The sequence below is a fragment of the Mirounga angustirostris genome, unplaced genomic scaffold, assembly GCF_029215605.1.
Source record: "Mirounga angustirostris isolate CCGP_5_RB_7025 unplaced genomic scaffold, mMirAng1.0.hap1 SCAF_5, whole genome shotgun sequence".
NCBI lineage: Eukaryota > Metazoa > Chordata > Mammalia > Carnivora > Phocidae > Mirounga > Mirounga angustirostris.
The window spans coordinates 172,672,713-172,689,909 of record NW_026991713.1 but is presented as its reverse complement, the minus strand read 5'-3'; the positions used below and the strand labels follow the sequence as shown (position 1 = coordinate 172,689,909).

The 17,197-nt window shown below is 58.0% G+C and overlaps 2 protein-coding genes across 4 annotated transcripts; one reads left to right on the top strand and one right to left on the bottom strand.

Annotated features, from left to right (window-relative positions):
* The first annotated feature begins 577 nt into the window (after positions 1 to 577).
* On the top strand, positions 578 to 16,155 carry AP1S1 (adaptor related protein complex 1 subunit sigma 1). Of its 2 annotated transcripts, none has more exons than XM_064593203.1 (5): positions 578 to 693; positions 2,525 to 2,703; positions 3,379 to 3,487; positions 4,492 to 4,629; positions 15,933 to 16,155. In XM_064593203.1, exons 1-5 carry the CDS (start codon positions 691 to 693, stop codon positions 16,062 to 16,064), a joined length of 561 nt encoding a protein of 186 aa, XP_064449273.1. In that variant the 5' UTR covers positions 578 to 690; the 3' UTR covers positions 16,065 to 16,155. The 2 variants fall into 2 exon arrangements, with proteins under 2 accessions (XP_064449273.1, XP_045731592.1); XM_045875636.3 differs by lacking the exon at positions 15,933 to 16,155 and adding an exon at positions 5,841 to 6,612 and having other exon boundaries at positions 579 to 693.
* VGF (VGF nerve growth factor inducible) lies at positions 7,521 to 10,599 on the bottom strand. 2 transcript variants are annotated; one of them, XM_064593201.1, is made up of 2 exons: positions 10,285 to 10,333; positions 7,521 to 9,884 (listed from the first exon to the last, which is right to left on the bottom strand). In XM_064593201.1, the coding sequence occupies exons 1-2, from the start codon at positions 10,316 to 10,318 to the stop codon at positions 8,011 to 8,013; spliced, it is 1,908 nt and encodes a 635-aa protein (XP_064449271.1). In that variant the 5' UTR covers positions 10,319 to 10,333; the 3' UTR covers positions 7,521 to 8,010. The 2 variants fall into 2 exon arrangements, with proteins under 2 accessions (XP_064449271.1, XP_045731591.1); XM_045875635.3 differs by lacking the exon at positions 10,285 to 10,333 and adding an exon at positions 10,392 to 10,599 and having other exon boundaries at positions 7,522 to 9,884.
* Positions 16,156 to 17,197: the final 1,042 nt, after the last annotated feature.

Sequence of the window (17,197 nt, the reverse complement as noted above, 5' to 3'; positions counted from 1 at the left end):
CCCTTTTCGCCTTCATTCATGCTCCTCCCCCTTTTCCTCACATCACTTTCATATCAGCTCCTCCTTTTCTCTTTTGTTTCACATCTCCCTCATTACCTACACATTTCCCTTACTTCTGGCGGGTGCCGCATCTAGCAGGTTCTCAGTACATATCTATTTTGGGCCCCATACTTGTCTCATGTCAGCCCCCCCCCCCCCCAACGCTTTGTCTAGTCTTCCTCAAGTCCTCAAGTCAGGACTCCTTCCCTACATCCAGTTCCCACCCTGCGCCCTCTCCATCGCCCCCGCCCCTCCAGCAGTCCTCCCTGCTTCCGATAGGCGTCCCCTCCACCTCTCACCCCTTTTCCCGCCTTTTTCCCCCAAGGTTCCGAAGCGCGAGGACCTCATTGTCCTCCTCCCCCATCCTCCAACAGGCCCACCAGACGGCCTTGTTACCATGACGACAGAGCTACTCAAAGCTGAAGTCGAGGACCTGGTTGCCATGGCTTCCGCTTCTCCGCCTCCAGCCCCGCCCGCGCGCCCCGCAGCGCTGGCGCCTGCGCGGTACTCCACTCGAAGGGCCTCCGAGCCTGGGCGGGACGGGGCGGGGCTTCAAACGAGAGGGAGGGAAGGAGGAGATAGGGTAAGAAAGGGAGCGGAGCTGGCGCGTACGGTGGCCGAAGAGGGACGCGCCGAGCCGGAGGCTGCAGGATGGTAGGCTGTGCGGAGAGGGAGGGGAGGGGGAACCGAGGGGCGTGGGCTGCACCTGCGGGGGTCCTTGGGGGCCGCCCTCTGTGAGGGCCGCCCTCTCTTCCTCCGGTCCTCAGAGGCCCCACTTACCCGGGCCGGTGGGCCAGCCGGCCTCGCAAGGAAGAACAGCTGGAAATGGCTTTAGGGAGAAGGGGCGGGGAGGGGGCGCATATGTGGGGCGAGAGGGGGCTGACTAGGGGGCGGAGGGACCGTCCCGGGCGGGTGGGCCAGCCGGGGGGGTGGGGAGCGCGCGGGTGGCGGTCCAGGGGGTCCCGATCACTGCCGCAGGGAAGTCGCCCGAGGAAGAGGGGGCGCGGGGGCCTGCCGGCGAAGGGAGGCGGCGGGGTTGGCGGGTCACCAAGACCCTCTGTTCCGGTGCAGCCCAGAGGAACGGCGGCCCGCGGGGAGAGCGGTGTGTGGGAGGGGAGAGTTTCCGGGTCCGAGGAGTGGACGTCCTGCCTCGGTTTATCGCCTTGCTCTACTACAGGCTGGGGTGAGGTGGGAAAGCCAAGTGGGCTCGAGGTCTTGCTCTCCAGGACCCAGGCTTCGGATCCCCGGCTCCCGTGCTCTTGGCTCTCCGCCCCACATCCCATTCTCTTTCCGGAGCCCAGGCCTTCCGTCTTCCTGCTGGCTTCCCGCTCCCCCGCCCCCCAATCTCAGAGGCGCAGTGCTCCCTTGCGCCCCTCTGTTGCCCTCCCGCCACGCTAAGCAGCGTGTCCCCTTCCCCACCACCAAACCCCCTTGATTTCTGATTTAGCCTACTAAACAAGTACTGTTCCAAACACCCACGGATTCCAGCCCTTGGTAATGCCCAGGGAGAGGAGAACTGCAGGGAGAAGGAGCTAACTCCAGGGTGTAGACTGGACTCCCTGGAACTGGGAAACTGGGGGTGCACGGGGTACTGAGGGCTCTGCACTCCTCCCCACTCTATTCAGCATTCACTTTGTTCCACAAAGCTCCAGGAACCACGCAGGATGGCCGTGTCCTAACCAAGGAACTGAAAGGGAAATTGGTCACCTGGTATCTGGAGGGGAGGGGTGCACAGCAGGAGGCACCCTAAAAGGAATCAAAAAGAGAGGACTGCTGGTGGCCAGAGGCCTGGATGGCTGAGGAGAGAAGAGGGTAGAATTTACCCCTGGGCATACGCCTGGCACTGGAGGGCAGTGCATTGGGGACATCAGCAAGCGTGTATGGCTAGGATGGGGTGGAGATTTGAGGTAGCTTCTAGAGAGACAAAATACCCCATTTCACCATGATGGTGGATAGAAGGACCACAGAAGAAAGCAGACATCTCTTTGACTTCAGCTATGAGCTGCTTGCCCCTGTACTAGGCATTTTACTGACCTTTGAAAGACAGAGGTAGGAAACAGGAGGTGAAGGAATAATAGTAGTGACACTGAATGTGTTCTAGTGCTTACCATGTGACAGGCACAATCGCATATATCAACTCATTTAATCCCTCCAAACACGTAGGTACTTTTATTACATCCATCTTACAGACCAGGAAACTGAGGCCCTGAGACATAAAATAATCGCCCGAGGCAAATTTCTCAACTACCCAAGCCAGGATTTGAACCTAAATGACAGACTCCGAAGCTCTGACCTGCCCCAGAGGGAAAGGCACCTGCTGGTGGGAATACCCAGAGTTGACAGCAAGGGCTGATTTTTGAGCTAGTGGGAGCTGTGAGTAGAGAAGCGTTAGAAGCATTTGTGGAACGCTCTGTGGCTGTGTTTCTGGAGTAAACAAACCCAGAGAACCAAATCTCTGACCCTCAGCTCTGCCCCCTGCCACTAGATGCGATTCATGCTGCTGTTCAGCCGGCAGGGGAAGCTGCGGCTGCAGAAATGGTACCTGGCCACATCAGACAAGGAGCGAAAGAAAATGGTCCGGGAGCTTATGCAGGTTGTTCTGGCTCGCAAGCCCAAGATGTGCAGCTTCCTGGAGTGGAGGGATCTCAAAGTCGTCTATAAGAGGTGACTCGCCACCTACTTTCACGCTGTCTGGATCCTGCTGGATGGGGGTCTGGCAGTGGGTTCAAATGGCTGAACAATAAGGTCAGGGAGAACTGGGAGCTAAGGACCTCTGGAGGGCAGTGATGAACTCCAGCTTCCTTTACTTTCCAAAATTACTTGGAAGAAATTCTGGTTCCCCACTTGTTTCGCTCATGCCTGACACCTACTTGACGTACCTACCTCTGTCGCCAAGGCCTTATCCTGTCCATCACACATGTCCCTTGCAGCCTCATTCAACAGTTATAGATCCGGCACCACTTCTCCCCAAACAAGCGCACACACACACACACACACACACACCCCACCTCTCCCAAACACACACACACACACACCCCGGCCAGTTCCTTCTCTGAGCAGGTGGATTAGTTGGCTCCGGTTTTTGCTGAGTCAAACTGAACAGGTCAGAGGACAAGAGGGAAAGAGCTTGCGTGTTTGCCTCTGTCTTGTGAGAACTGCCAAGAGGCAGAGCGAGTTGTTACTATTTGCATACCCCGGGGCTACCCTGCCTGTGTCCAGTAGGGACACAGGCCCTGCACTGGGAATGAGGAGAAATGGGAGGTTTGGGTGCACAACACCTGGGTCCTGAAGCAGGCCCAGCAGCCCCTCCAGCAACCCCACGTGTGCCCCTGCCCTCAGATATGCCAGCCTCTACTTCTGCTGCGCCATCGAGGGCCAAGACAATGAGCTCATCACGCTGGAGCTGATCCACCGGTATGTGGAACTCCTGGACAAGTACTTCGGCAGCGTAAGTCTCCCCGCCCACCCTGTCCATACTCAGCAGTCCCCTCTTTCTACCAAACCCTGGGACCCTTCCCGTCGCTGCCAGGAAGATCTGGGAGAGGCGAAGTTGGAGCAGTGAGAACAGTAATTAATTCCCCTGTTTAAGCCTTAAGCCTATTAACCATATCCCTTAATCAGCCCCGGGGAGGGGGTACGCACCGGAATCGGCCACTCCATCAGTCCATCTAGAGCTCAGTTTGGATGTCCCACAGAAGGTTGGAGACTACATTCAGATTTTCTCAGTGGCTTCTGACCTTGACTTTGCATTGGAATTTTCTGGGAGTTGATTTTTTTTTTTTTTTTTTTAATTAGTGATGCCTGGGTCCCATGCCCAGCAAGTCGGGATTAACTGATCAGGGGTATAGCCCAGGCATGGACAGTCAGCTCAGATCTTAGACGGGGAAAAGTAATAATTCCATCACTGATATTCCACTTAACAGTTTACAAAGTGCTTTCAGGCTTTTGTGCCTGCTCCTCATTTTATCCTGTGAGTAGGTGTTGTTATCTCAATTTTCAGAAGAGAAACCAGACTCAGAAATGAAATGTCCTCTCCATCTAGCTGCATGGTGGCAGAGCCGTGCTTGGCAATCAAGTCTTTCCACCTGTGATCCAGAATCTCCTCCTTCCCTGCCCAGTAGCGCCCAGGGAGGGAGGCTAGCCTGGCCGCTGGTGGGAACAGTGCACAGATTTTGGGGGGAAGGCAGCAGGAACCACAGTCAAGGGTAGATTAGGGCAACTCATATTTCATGTTCACAGAGAAAGAGGCAAGAGAAGGAGAAGGAAAAGTCAAACTGAGTACTAAACCTCGGGGTTCAGGGGCTCATAGGCCTGGGGCAGGAGCCTGAGGTGGGAGCAGTGGTCAGGAAGAAGACCATGGAGCCATAAGAAGAAAAGAGGTGGGCGGCTGGGGTGCAGGTCGGGTGGAAATGCCCCTTGACATTCAACTCTGCCTTCTCCCCGTTCTCCCAGGTGTGTGAGCTGGACATCATCTTCAACTTTGAGAAGGCCTACTTCATCTTGGATGAGTTTCTGATGGGCGGTGATGTCCAGGACACCTCCAAGAAGAGTGTGCTGAAGGCCATCGAGCAGGCCGACCTGCTGCAGGAGGTATGGGCCCGGGGCAGTGAGGAGGAGGAAGAGTACCATGGCAGAGGGGGCCCTTCCTTCCCTGGACACTTTGCCTGCCAGCCACAGCTGTCCCCTTCCGGCCACCAAGGGGGCCCCCCTCCCTGTGGCGTCTGGCCCTCACGGTGCCCGGTTGGCCAGCTTGCCCTCAAGCACTGACTGACTGCTCAGGGTGGGAGGTCGGGGTGGCAGGCAGCCTGCCTGTGCCCATTCTCCCTCCTTCTCCCAAGACCAAGCCAGATCTCCTTGGTCCCATACTTCTCTTGGCATTTAGGGTTGTTCAGGGAATTGGAGAGGGGCACACGATAGATAATTCTTTTTTCCCTGATGTGTCCCCCCACCCTTTTTTTTTTTTTAAACACACACAGACACACTCAAAAGTCTCTGCTCCTCAGAAGCAAAGGGCTGTGGGGATTTGGGGGTTGGGGTAGAGGGTGCCTGGCTGTTGGTTCTCCTGCTATCTGACGCCCCCGCCCTCACCCCATTACTGCCTGCCCCCTCTCTGCTGTGCCACTGCTGAGACTTGGTGCAGGAAGATGAGTCACCAGAATCTGCAATGACAAGCAAGCTGGCCTGAGCTGGCTCTGAGGAGGGGGAAAGATGGGGGCTCATCGCTGCAGTAGGAGTAAGGGCAGAATTGAACTTGCCACCTCACTGGTCCAACTTCCCCTTCACACACACACACACACTCACACACTCACACACACATGCCCTGGCACACACACCCACCCCCGTTACTAGTGCTCTGCTCAGACCCTAATGACTCATTTCTCTGCAGTCTGGTTCACCTTCCCTCAGGGACCTGATGCCAACTTATTACTCCCTGCCCCCACTTTGAATCAAAGGACCCAACCATCTGGCACCCCCAGCCTCCAGCAAGCGTTTCCCACCCCCCAGTCCCAGCTTCCCTCCCTTCCCCCTCAGAGACTGAGCCCCCTGCTCCCCAAGCTCTGGTTTTGGGTTCTCTGGGTGGTGGCGGACTCAACCTGGACCCCCTCCTTGCCACCGTTGGCTCTGGGGGGTGGTCCCTGGAGACTGGGGACTGGAGACTTTTCCAGCTTTGAGCTCACATTGGCTTTTCTCTCCCCCCTCCCCGTGTCTCTCTGTGTTCCGCCCACTCGTGATTGTCCTTGTCTTGCCCCCCCCCCCCCCCCCCGATTCCCTGTCTGCCTCTCCTGGTGTCTCTGGCTCAGGAGGATGAGTCGCCTCGCAGTGTGCTGGAGGAGATGGGTCTGGCATAGCCCCCACCCCGCCTGGGCACCGTGGAGATATGGGGAGCTGGTGGAGAGGCAGGGCATGAGTACCCCTTTTCTTGGTGGAACCCAGCTGCCCCTCCTCTGCTGCCTCACCTTCTCCTGGAGTGAGCTGTGGGCTCAGGACCCTCAAACATTCCTTCCCTTACCTCTATCTCCTGTTTCCCCTTTCCCCAACGAAGGTTTTAGGAGCTAGGGGGTAGGAAAATGTGACCAAAATGGGGGTGCTATTTGGCTTTCATTCCCTGCCTTTGAAGAACTAATGTTATCCCAGACTTGCTCCCCTTCCTTATAACTGTAAATATATAAATACGTCAGGTTAAAGGGAAAAGGTTTTCAGGGCTCTTCTCTTCTCCCTTGCCCCATAACCTACCTCCACCCTGCCCCAGTAGCCAGCCAGGGCAGCTTCTCTGCCTGGGGTAGGGGTGGGGGGAATTTCTGAGTATTGAGAGGGAAGGCCTTTCCCCTCATCTACCCTCTTCCTCCTTGGCTGCAGTGGGGACTCTGTCCAGTGCCAGGGGAGGAAGAACATAGTTAATTTTTTTCTAACCTTGCCACTTCGAGGGAAGTGAGGGATGGGGGAAGGGCAGGCTTATGGGAGACTGTCCCTCCTTCACTCCATGTTCTGGGTGAGGCAGGAGCTAAGGGGTGGGGTGTGGGAAGTGTCTGACTTTATTTCCTTTCCTCTGAAATAAAAGGAAAAGCATTTCTGGACTTTGCCTGCTTAGGCTCTGTGAAGGAAGGAAAGGCTCCTGGGATCAGTCAGGAGGGGACTAGGATTGCCAGAGTTAAAGGGAAAAAACAAACAAACAAACAATAGAGGACATCCGGTGCCATTTGAATGATAATGAATATTTTTAGGATAAGCGTGTCCTATGGAAATACACTGGTTGTTTATCTATAGTGAAAATTTAACTGAGTGTCCTGTACTTTATCTGGCACCCCTATTCCAGATGAATTTGTGAGCTCAGTGCCTCTCTGAACATGGTGCCTCCAGCTCCCCGAGCTGCCTTCGGCCAGGGAGGAGCAACTCCTGGGGACATGGTTTCACTCCTGGGAGGATTCTTTGTGGAAGATTTCATTCAGCTGGTTTAGTTTTATTTGGAGAGAGGAATCAGGGGTTCAGGGGTATAGCCAACCCTGTATGCTTACCACAGGGTTGAGGAGTGGCTAAAAGCAGGGTGTTTCTGTAGCTGGAGGCCCCTCCTCCCTGTTTGTTGTGAAGTACACAGGACCAGGGAATTTAGGGGGCAGGTAAGGGAGGCAGGTGGGTGAGGTTGGAACAGGGGCTGTGAGGAGCCACCTAAGTGGCTGGAGGATCATGGATAGAAGAGCCTTCTAAGTGGACTGGAGCTGCCCCACCCTGGGGACCAATGACTTTAACCACCACCACCACCACCCCCACCCCTAGGCTGCAAGTGGAATTTAGGCTTTCTTCATAGATACGGGCCATATTCTACTCTGAAATACGGCTGAAAGTGGTTCCACCACCCTGGCTTTTGAACAGGAGGAGATGGGTGTTGTGGCTGGCGCTTCCCTCACCGCCCCTTGGGAAGGACCACGCAGGCCCAAGGGGACGGGTGAATAACGGAGAACAAAGTCCTAATAAAATAGTCACTTTTATTTCTTAGCAAAACTATTTCCTCCGTGAGGGGTATTTACAACAGAGAAGGGAAAGAATAGGTAAATTCACAGCGATCTGGAGAGGGTGGAGAGGCTCCTGGGAGGCCCAAAGGGCAGGAGACAGACACTTCTTCACACAATTAACTGGAACAGCTTTTTCCGGTTTTGGACGGGGACGTCCCGAGAGGGACTAGGTGGGGACAGAGGCCCGTGGGGGGAGGGGATTCGCACAAACCGCCCGCCCGCCTGGGGTGGCCCCGGGGGGCCTCCTTGAGTGAGTTTGGGGAGTTCGGGCTTCGAATCCGGGAAGCGGTCGGACAGGTCCCGGCGCAGCCCGGGGGCGGGGCGACCCGAGGGCGGGGGCGGGGCCTGGAGGCGTCCAGGGGCGGGACTGGGGTGCATGCAAACACCGAGAAGGGAGAGGAGCAACACGGAGGGGGGTGGCCGAGCGCGCACCGGCGGCGCACGGGGGCGAGACCAGAGCAGGTCACGGGCGCCGGAGCAGCACGTGCTCGATGTAATTCTCCAGCTCCTCCTGCTCCTGCATCCGGCGCTCCTCCGCCTCTGCCTCCTCCTGCGCGCGCAGCGCCTGGGCCTCCCGGCCAGGATAGTGGTGCAAAGGTGGCAGGGCGTGGTGGTAGTGGCGGCGGCGCGAGGCAGCGGGCGGCTGCAGTGTCCGCGGCCGGATGTAGTTGGGAAAAGGGTGGTAGGGCCCGGGGGGAAACAACTCGTCCTCCTCGCGATCCCAGGGCGGGAGCACCTCGTTCCAGTCGGGCAGCTCGTCTCGGGCGGGGGCGGGGGCAGGGGGCGGGGGCTGCGGGGAACGGACGTGGGTGGGGGCGGGGGCGGCCCGGGGGTGCGGCACCGGCTCCGGAGGGGCGTTCTTCTTCCGCTTCCGCTTCTCCTCCACCTCCTCGATGATGCTGACCACGTCGTCCGCTGGCAGGTGGAGTTTGGTGGACAGCTCAATGAGGCTGTCGATCGTTTGAGGGTCCATCTCTTCGTCGTCGTCTTCCTCCTCCCCGCCCTCCTCTGCCCCCTCAGCCTCCTTCCGACGGTGGCCGGGCATCTCTTCCTGGGAGCGCTTGTCCTCGGCTCCGGCTTCCCCGTCCTCCTCCTCTGCGAACAGCAGCGCGTTCTGCCGCGCCCTCTCCGCCTCCTCCGCCTCTGCCTCCGCCTCCGCCGCCTCCTCATCCTCTTCCCCCACCCTCTCCGCCCCGCCGCGTCTCTCCTGCTCCGCCTCCGCATCCTCCCTCTCGCTCTCTCGCTCCTCCTCCTTCTCCTGCAGCCCCCGACCCCCAAGGCCGCGCTGCCGGGCCCCGCCCTGCAGCAAATACTGGAGCAGCAGGTCGGAGGCGAGGTCTGCCAGCCGCTCTTCCTGCGCCGCGGCCTGCCGTGTGGCCTCTGCCTGGCGCCGCCCGGCCTCTACCTGCGCCAGACCTTGCTGTAGCAGGCGCTCCCCCGCCTCAGAGCCGCCCAGGAGTGAGCTCTCCGGACGGCGCGCCTTGGGGAAAGGGGCACCCAGGCTTTGGTACGCTTTGGATAGGGGTGCCAATGCCTCACCTAGATGTGTTTTGGGGGAGGACACTCCTTCCCCGAACTGGTGGGCTTCAGGAAGGGGCCCACTCTCGGGCATACGCGCCTGGAATTGCGGGGGAGCAGGGGGTGGCAGAGGCGCGCGCTCCGGGACGCGCGCCTGGAACTCTCCCCAGGAAGCGCGCCACACGCGCTCCGGCCCGGGGCTCTCCAGGTTGACTCGGGTCAGCGTGTGCGTGCGAGTTTCCGTCTCTGCTGCCGCTGTCTCTTGCTGGCGCTTGGCGTTGCTCGGACTGAAATCTCGCAGTTCCTGGAGCAGTGAAGCTAGCGCCTCGAGCTCTTCGGAGGGGTCGCCAGCCTCGGGACCATTCTCCTGAGTCTGAGGGCGAGGCGGGGCCGCAGGTGCCTGGGTCTCTGGCGCCGGGAGGCTGTGGGTCTGGCTGCGCACGGTCTCGGTCAGCAGAGCTTCTGCTGCTTCTTCCTTTGGCCCCTGCTGGGAGCCGCCGGGCGCCGGAGGCGAGCCCGGGCGGTCAAGAGCCTGCAGCAGCACCGCGGCCAGCGCCCGGGGATCCACGCCCTGGAAAAGCTCTCCCTCCTCCTGAGGCTCGGAATTTCGAGCGGCTCGGACCTCTGGGGCGCTAACATCCTTCGGCCCGGGCACTGCGTCCCCAGCTACCGGCTCTTTATGTTCAGAGCTGAGGGGAGGTGGCTGCGCCTCAGGGTGCCCCGGGGGCGCTGCTCCCAACCCCTTGATCAGTAGAAGGAAGCAGAAGAGGGTGGAAGCCGGCAACGTGAGCGATTTCATGACCAAAGGACTGCCGGAGACTGTGAAAAATAGAAGGGACCAAAGAAAGAGGGTTTCTGTAAGAATTTTCCGCTCTCTGATTCTATATCCCCTTCCCCCATCTTTAATCAGGAAATCCAGGGCTTCCCTCATCCCCCTAATAACCTTACCCAGAAGAGGGACGTTTAGGAGCAAAGGAGAAAGATGTTGTGCCGATCTCTGGAGTCGTGTAAATGGGAAAACGCCCGCAACCCTCGCTCCCCCCAGTGCCTCCTCGCCCCCTTGCCTAAGCCATCTCACTGCCAGCGCCCACGTACTAAGCAGCTAAGATAAGGGGAAAAAAATCTCTGCTCCCTCCCCACAGGACTCCCCGGATGGTGCGTGGGCGACTTTAGCAGCAAGAGAAAAGCGGCGACTCCCCCATTTACCAGGGACCCTTACCGGGGGCTCCCCGCTGTGTTTTTAATAGCCCCATCCGGGAGGAGAGAGAACCCTCCCTCACGCCCACGGCTGCCGAGGGTTTGAGGGATGGACAGCGGAGTATTTACCAGCTGGTGTCACGATGCGGGAGGTGGAGAGGAGGGTCTGGGCGGGGTGGGGACAGGGGAAGATCGGGACGCGTCCGCCTCGGCTCCGAGCAGTGGCTGGGATAGGAGCGACGGTCGAGTTCTGGCGTCCAGTGGGTTGGGCTCAGCTGGGTCCGCGCGGCTCTGGGCGACTCGCTCGCTCCGGCTTCAGCACGCTGGACAGCGCCCGCGCCGCTGCCGCCTTATAAAGGGGAGAGCGCGGGGTCACGTGGGTTCGCCCCGCCCCATTGACGTCAATGTTCATTCATGGGGAAGCGGGCGGGCGCCTCGAGGTGGGGGGCAGCCCAGTGATTGGAGAAGGTGTTCTTCTCCCGGCCCGCGCCTGCGCGCCGGGAGCCTCGGCTGGAGGGGCGTGCGCTAGCCGAGCACCGGGGAAATGAATGAATGAATGAATGAATGAAATCGCCGGGGCGGGCGGGGCAGGGGGCTATGAATGAATGAAGGAGGGACGAGGAGAAAAGGATGAATGAATGAATGGGAGAATGAATGGAAGGGTGGATGCAGAGACGCTGCAAGGCGGGAGGGTGGGTTACAGAGCAACTTGCAGCTGCGGGAGCCCGCGTCGCTGAGCCGAATAGGATGGGGGCACTCCCAGAGTCTGACTGGGCATCAGTAGGAGATCCATACTGGGGAGGGGGGAGGATAAGGATTCCAAAGCCGAGGAAGGGGCTGGACTCCCCATCTCCGGACCGCGCGCACGGTCCACGGGGAACACACCCAAGGACGGCGTGAACCCGAGAGAGGAGGGACGGATCTGCGCGCCTGCGGGCGCTGTTCGTGGATCTGCGGTGCGGGGTGCCGGCCCTGGGCCGGGGCAGATGGGTGGATCTTGCGGTTTTGGTAATCCCGTTGGAAAGGGTCCGAGTCGGAAGAAAGGGGAAAGACTGAGGATGTGTGTGCCTCTATGTCGTGTCTGTTCACAGTTGGTGCGTGTTTGGAGAAAAAGGTGTGTCTGTCCTTCTGTCCAGCTCACTCTGTAGCGTATGTTGGCGGCCCGGCTTGCCCCTTGTCAGCCCACCTCTCCCCCCCACCCTCCTCCTGCTTCTTTCCCTCCCTCTGCTTCCCCCCAAAGGACGTTTGGAGGGCGAGAGCAGACCAGGTGGGGAGGGGGTTGCGCAGGTTGGGGGGGTGACTCAACTCCAGCTCTCTCCACTGCTTAAAGGGAAGGTTTGAACGCGTTGCAGAGGGGTGGGTGTGGGTGTGCAACGTCAGACATAGCCCCTCTCTACCACCAGACCCCTCGTCCGTATCTCCTGCCAGAGGCGTTGGGGTTGGGGGCTTGGACAGTTAGAGGTTGGGGGGGGGCGATGACGCACAGATTGCGCAAAGAGAATCCATCAGCGAGCCGGGTCCAGTGAAGGGAGACCAGCTCGTGGGCGGGGGTGGGGGGAGGACGGAAATGGGGAGGGGGCAGGGGAGAAGGGAGGAAGGCAAGGGGAGCAGTCACTGCAGGAATGAAGGGGAGGAGGGAGGCTGGAGGGGGCTGCGGTGCAGGCAAAGAGCTGTGCGGGGGCGTGGGCAGGGAAAGGGGGGAGTGACAATGACACATGCCAGACACACAAGAACTGCGGACACAAGGGGTGCCTGTGGGCACACGCAGGGCACCCGCACCCTAAGACTCTGGAAACCGAGATCAGGGCTGTCTGTCAGGGGCTCAGAGACTCTTTCAGAGACAGTCCTCAACCCCCTCCTCATCTCTTCCTAACACTGACCCTCCTTCTCTCTCTCTCTCTCTCTCTTTCTGTCACACACACACACACACACACACACACACTCACTCACGTGCTTTCTTCTATAGCCAGCAGTGGCTTCTCGGTTCCATCAGTGGCTCGACTTTCCCAGAAGAAAGCCCATCAGCTCTGCAGGGAAAGAGGTGGGGAGGAGTAGAGAGAGGAAAGAGAGAAGAGATGGGAGCAGGAGAGGGAGGGAGGAAAGAAGGAATCTGGAACAGGTAGAAGGAACAGGCTAAAGGAGAAAAAAAAAAAAACAAAAAAAACCACCAACACAGCACTGAGAACCAAGGTGACTGTGGAAATACCAAAGAAAGCAGAGAGAGGAGGGGGCAGCAGACCCCAAGGCTGTGCCTCGCCCCCCACCCCTTACACACAGTATTATCTAGGACCACTGCCTAACCTGGGGGCTCCCCCTCATTCCTCTTTCTCCTCCTCTTCTTCTCCCCTTTATCTTCCCAGCCTGGTTACTGTGAGCAGTGGAATGGGGAGGGGGTCACGTTACCTTCCCGAGGAGGATGAATCAGAGAGATGGCTCAGACATCTGGAGGGGGGAGGGGAAGCCATCCAAGAGAGAAGGAAGAGGGGAGGGAAGGAGCCAAGGGGGGCAGACTGAGAGGCTGATGGGGCTAACAACTAAGTGTAAGATGAGGGGAGACAGGCACCTAGAGAAACGGTTTGTGTTCCTGTGGGCTTGTATATGTGCACACACACCTATGTGCACATGTACATATGTGTGCATGTGGGTTTGTGTGTGTGCAGAGTTTAATGAAACATATGGGAGGGGGGAGAAAGGGAATTGGAAGACCAATTGTGTATTTAATCAGATAGAGTGGATGGGCATGATAGTGTTCCACTTTAAATATGAAATCTTCTCTTGCAATCTGTGTGGCCATGTTTTTTTGCCTGTTTCCAGATGTCATTGTATAAGTATTGAGTGCGTGTGGGTTCCGATCCTTCTGAGTGTCTGTATACCTGTGTAGTTGGGAGACTTTGAGTGCATCCAGTCTGGGCACCTGCTGGTGTCTGAAAAGTGAGCCTGGCTTGCTGTGTCAATAGTGTGTGTGTGTGTACCCATGCGTCTTTGTGCATTTCTCTGAATCCTTCCCTGCTTTTTGATTTATGTTACAAGTTATGTAGATGTCTCTGTGTCTTTGATCTTGCCTGCCCCTCCCCCACATTCACTATCTCTAGATTTCTGTACAGTAAACCCACTCATCTGCTGCCCGCAAGTTCAGGTCCTTGCCCCCTTGTTTTCAGAGTGTTCCTCTATTCTTCCATTCTTCCCCAACTCTTCACCCTTTCCTTCCTCCACTCAGCCCAGAAGCCCAGGGGAGCTTCTCAGACCCTGACATCCCAAGAATCTCAGTCAGCATGGGGTAAGGGAGGGAGGGGGGCAGCAAGGTAGGGAGGTGGGCACCAAGCCAGGGCATCCACAGCAATAGGCTTGGTGATAACACAATCCAGATCATGTCTACATGGACTCTGAATCTCTGGGTCTGTTTCTGCCTGTCTTCATCTCAGTTCCCTACGTGGGTCTGCTCATTCACACACATCCCACCTCTCAGAGATGTGCTGTGCCCTTCATACCCTGCTGCCTCTAGGGGCTTCTGGAAAAGAGCTGGACTGGGGACAGTTGCCTGGAATCGGTAGAGGAAGGAGATGGCAGGAAAGAGAGAGAATGGAGAGACAGAGCTAGAAAAGCCAGTGCTGAGATGGGGACCTGGAGGGGATGCCTGGTGTTTGCTGAGTTATTAGTATAAATCCTTCTCTTTGTCTTTGTTTCTGAATCTCTCATACTCTCCAAGAGGGCAGCAGGAGAAGATGGGGTCCAATGGAGTAGTGATCCAAACTGAAGATTTGGAAAGCCAGGGGAGGGGGGTGGACAGAGTACTGTGTCTTTTCCCTGAGAAGGTTTGGAAGAGAAAAAGAGGGCAGGGGCTTGGGGACCCCGCAGCTCACCATCCCCCCAACTCTCCCTTCCCCCCAACCGGTGACTCACCTCTGCAGCCTTTCATTGCATCAGCGATGGGGGGACAGGCAGGGAGGGGGGCACTTTATGAGAGGGGCAGGGGTCTCCACTCTGAACTGAAAGAAGGTGCTGAGGGTCCCCCTAAAAATGGCCCCATTAAAAAGCATCATTGCCCTATCCCCTTACCAGCCCTGTTCAGTAGAGTGGGGAGTCCTGGGGAGGGGACTGAGAGGGGGCTGGGGGCCACTGGTGGGTCTGGGAATGATGAGTAACAGGAAAGGGGTGCTCACCCTGATTTTCAGTTCCAGGGTCCCATTCTCTCATACCCCCACCCACTCCTGAGTGGGGGATGGGAGACCCAGCAAGCCGGGGGAGGGCAAAGCCGCAGAGATGAGTCACCAAGAGAATGAGAGAGAAAGAGACAGAGATGAGGGGAGACACAAAGAGAGACAGCTTCTGGAGAGACTGAGAAGGGAAAACACACACGCCACGAAGGTGATATCCACAAACTAACCAGAGAAAGCGAATTGTGTATTTTCATAATTCTGACCCAGCCTCCTCCAACATCCACCTGTCACACACAAACATACTGTTGTTATTCAGAGTTACACTGATATTCTGAGACACACCCACTTACACAAACACAGTATCACACCTAGCCTGGCAGTGTCACTCAGACACATGCTGAAGATGGGACCAGGGTAATGGAGATTTGCGTTGAGAGCCCTCGTTCCTTTTACATGGAATGGTGGGAGGGATCCTGAAGGAATGTGACTTCAAAAATCCAAGATGCGGTTTCAGGGACTCACAGGCTACGCCTTGCACACACGACGATACACAGTTGCCTACCTCCCCATCCACACATACATAGTAACATATCAAGCATCCTCCTCATCAAAAAGCCACTTGGAGTACCTGATTCTGGGGTACACCAGGCACGTTGTCCCGAATACATCCCACCCGGACACCCTGTGACTCGTACACACATGTACAGAAACGCAGACACACAAAGACGCCCATGGACACACTCACACGGACGGAAACCACCTTGCGCTGCCTCGCCTGCGTCCGCGCGTCCTGGCGCCCCCGCGTGTTACTTTTCGGAATCGCAGTCTCCGGCGCTCTGGAGCTCGGCTCCCGGGGGGGCGGCGCCCAAGCTCCCTCCACCTCCTCCCCCTTCCGCGCGGTGCCCACCCAGGAATCCGGAAAGCGAGCGCTCTGGCCAAGAGAGCCGAGAGCCGGGAGTTAGACGCCTGGATTGTGGGGCTGAGGGAGGCCGGTCCTGGATGCCAAAGGGAACTTGGGAGAGAAGCCCATAGAATTGGGGGAGCAGCGGACTCCCAGGTCCAGGGGAAAGAGAGACCCGGGCTTGCCAGGGCGCCGCGCAGCTGCCCTCCTCGCTCCTGAGCAACCGCTTCTTTCTGCCGCTTGGCTGGGGTGGGGGTGGGGGCAGCCGCGGCCAGCAGCCCTCTCCAGCTCCAGGAAGTCATTAGCCCCATTGCCACAGGGCTTAGAGATCCTCTCTAATACAGGCTGCTGGGGAAGGGAGAGGGGGCGGATAATGCGTCTCACCCCTCCCCCACTGAGAAGTGAAACAGACACAGAGGGAGGGCTAAGGGTCCGTTTTATTGCAATACAGCGGCGGTTGAAGCGACAGGGAGGGTGGCAGCGTGGCCAGGCGCCCAAGGCAGCCAAGCAAGGCAGTGCCGCACAGCCGTGCCACGTCGCCACCAGCCTCCGGGACTGGGGGAGGTGATGAAGCAGCGGCTGTCCTCTTTGCCCACCTTCTTCCACCTCCAGGCGCCCTCCTCTGCCCACGTCTTTGACTCCATCCCCAGCGACCCCTGTGCTTGCTGTCAACAAATCCCCGCCGACTGTCCATCGACCAACGACAAGTTCAAGCATTCACGGTCACACGGAGTGCGGTTCTGAGGCATGCTCGGGGCGTGGGACACCTGAATTCTAGTCCCTGCCGGGCTCCCAGCTACTTTGAGTGACTTGGAAGGCACTTTGGTCTTTGCGAGCCTCTGTTTCCTCCCTCTGTGGAAGATGTGAGGATCCACAGCTGAGCAATTGCAGCTGTTACTACTTGCATTCAAATAGAAAACTGTCAAAGTCCAAAAAGCATAAAGAAACCCGAGGAAGGGAGGGATGTCCAGAAATATCTGGAGGTGGGGGTTCCAGGGGCGCCAGAAGGCAGCCTGGTTAGAACCGGAAGACAGCCCCATACTGGGCTGAGGGATCTGCCCTCCCCACACCAAACTCTCCAGCCCAAACCCCCTGGTCCACGGCCCAGTTCAGGCCACTGGTTGGGGGCATGGGAAGGGGGCCTCTGAAATAGCAACATGGTGCAAAGTTGGAGGAAACCCGTCAGAGGGGGCAGGCTTGGAAAGATGCGACACCGGAGGGTCAACAGGGCATTATAATTCTAGGACATTGACAGCCTCTCTCACCGTATTGCACACAGGGTGGGTGATGAAAAGGTCACGGGGAAGAGGAATGGAGGAGCAGACAAATGGACCATGAGAGGAGCTAAGTGTCTGGGAGGCCCAGGGAGGAGGAGGATGGGTGCACAGAGAGAAGGAGGGAGAGGACACTGACGCAGAAGCACAGAAGGCTGGGAGGGAGGCAAGGAGGGCAGGGCCGGGCAAGCCCTGAGAGTTTGAGAAAGGGCGGGAGCAAGAAAAGTAATGCGTGTTGGGCAGCTGGGCATAGCACACCCTTCTGTCCGCTTCCACCCACGAGGGGGCAGAAGGGAGAAGCCCGGAAGGGCAGAGTTCACTGTCAGGCCAGGGCGACGGACAAGGAAAGGCTCTGAAGCCTGGGAAGGAACCCATTCTTTGGCCAGTAAAGGGGGAAAGGGCGGACAATAGCAGCGCAAGGGCCTCCCCCAAACCCGGCGGTTCGGATCAAGGCGTGGGCAACAGCTTCTGGGCGCGCTAGAGGCAGGATGGACGACCGAGAAGTAAGGGTAAAACGGTTAGGGAGGGCGCTCCGAGGAAGGCTGGGCTTCAGAGCCCGCCGCGGAGCGCAGGGGGAGGGGGCGGAGCTTGCAAACAGTGGCG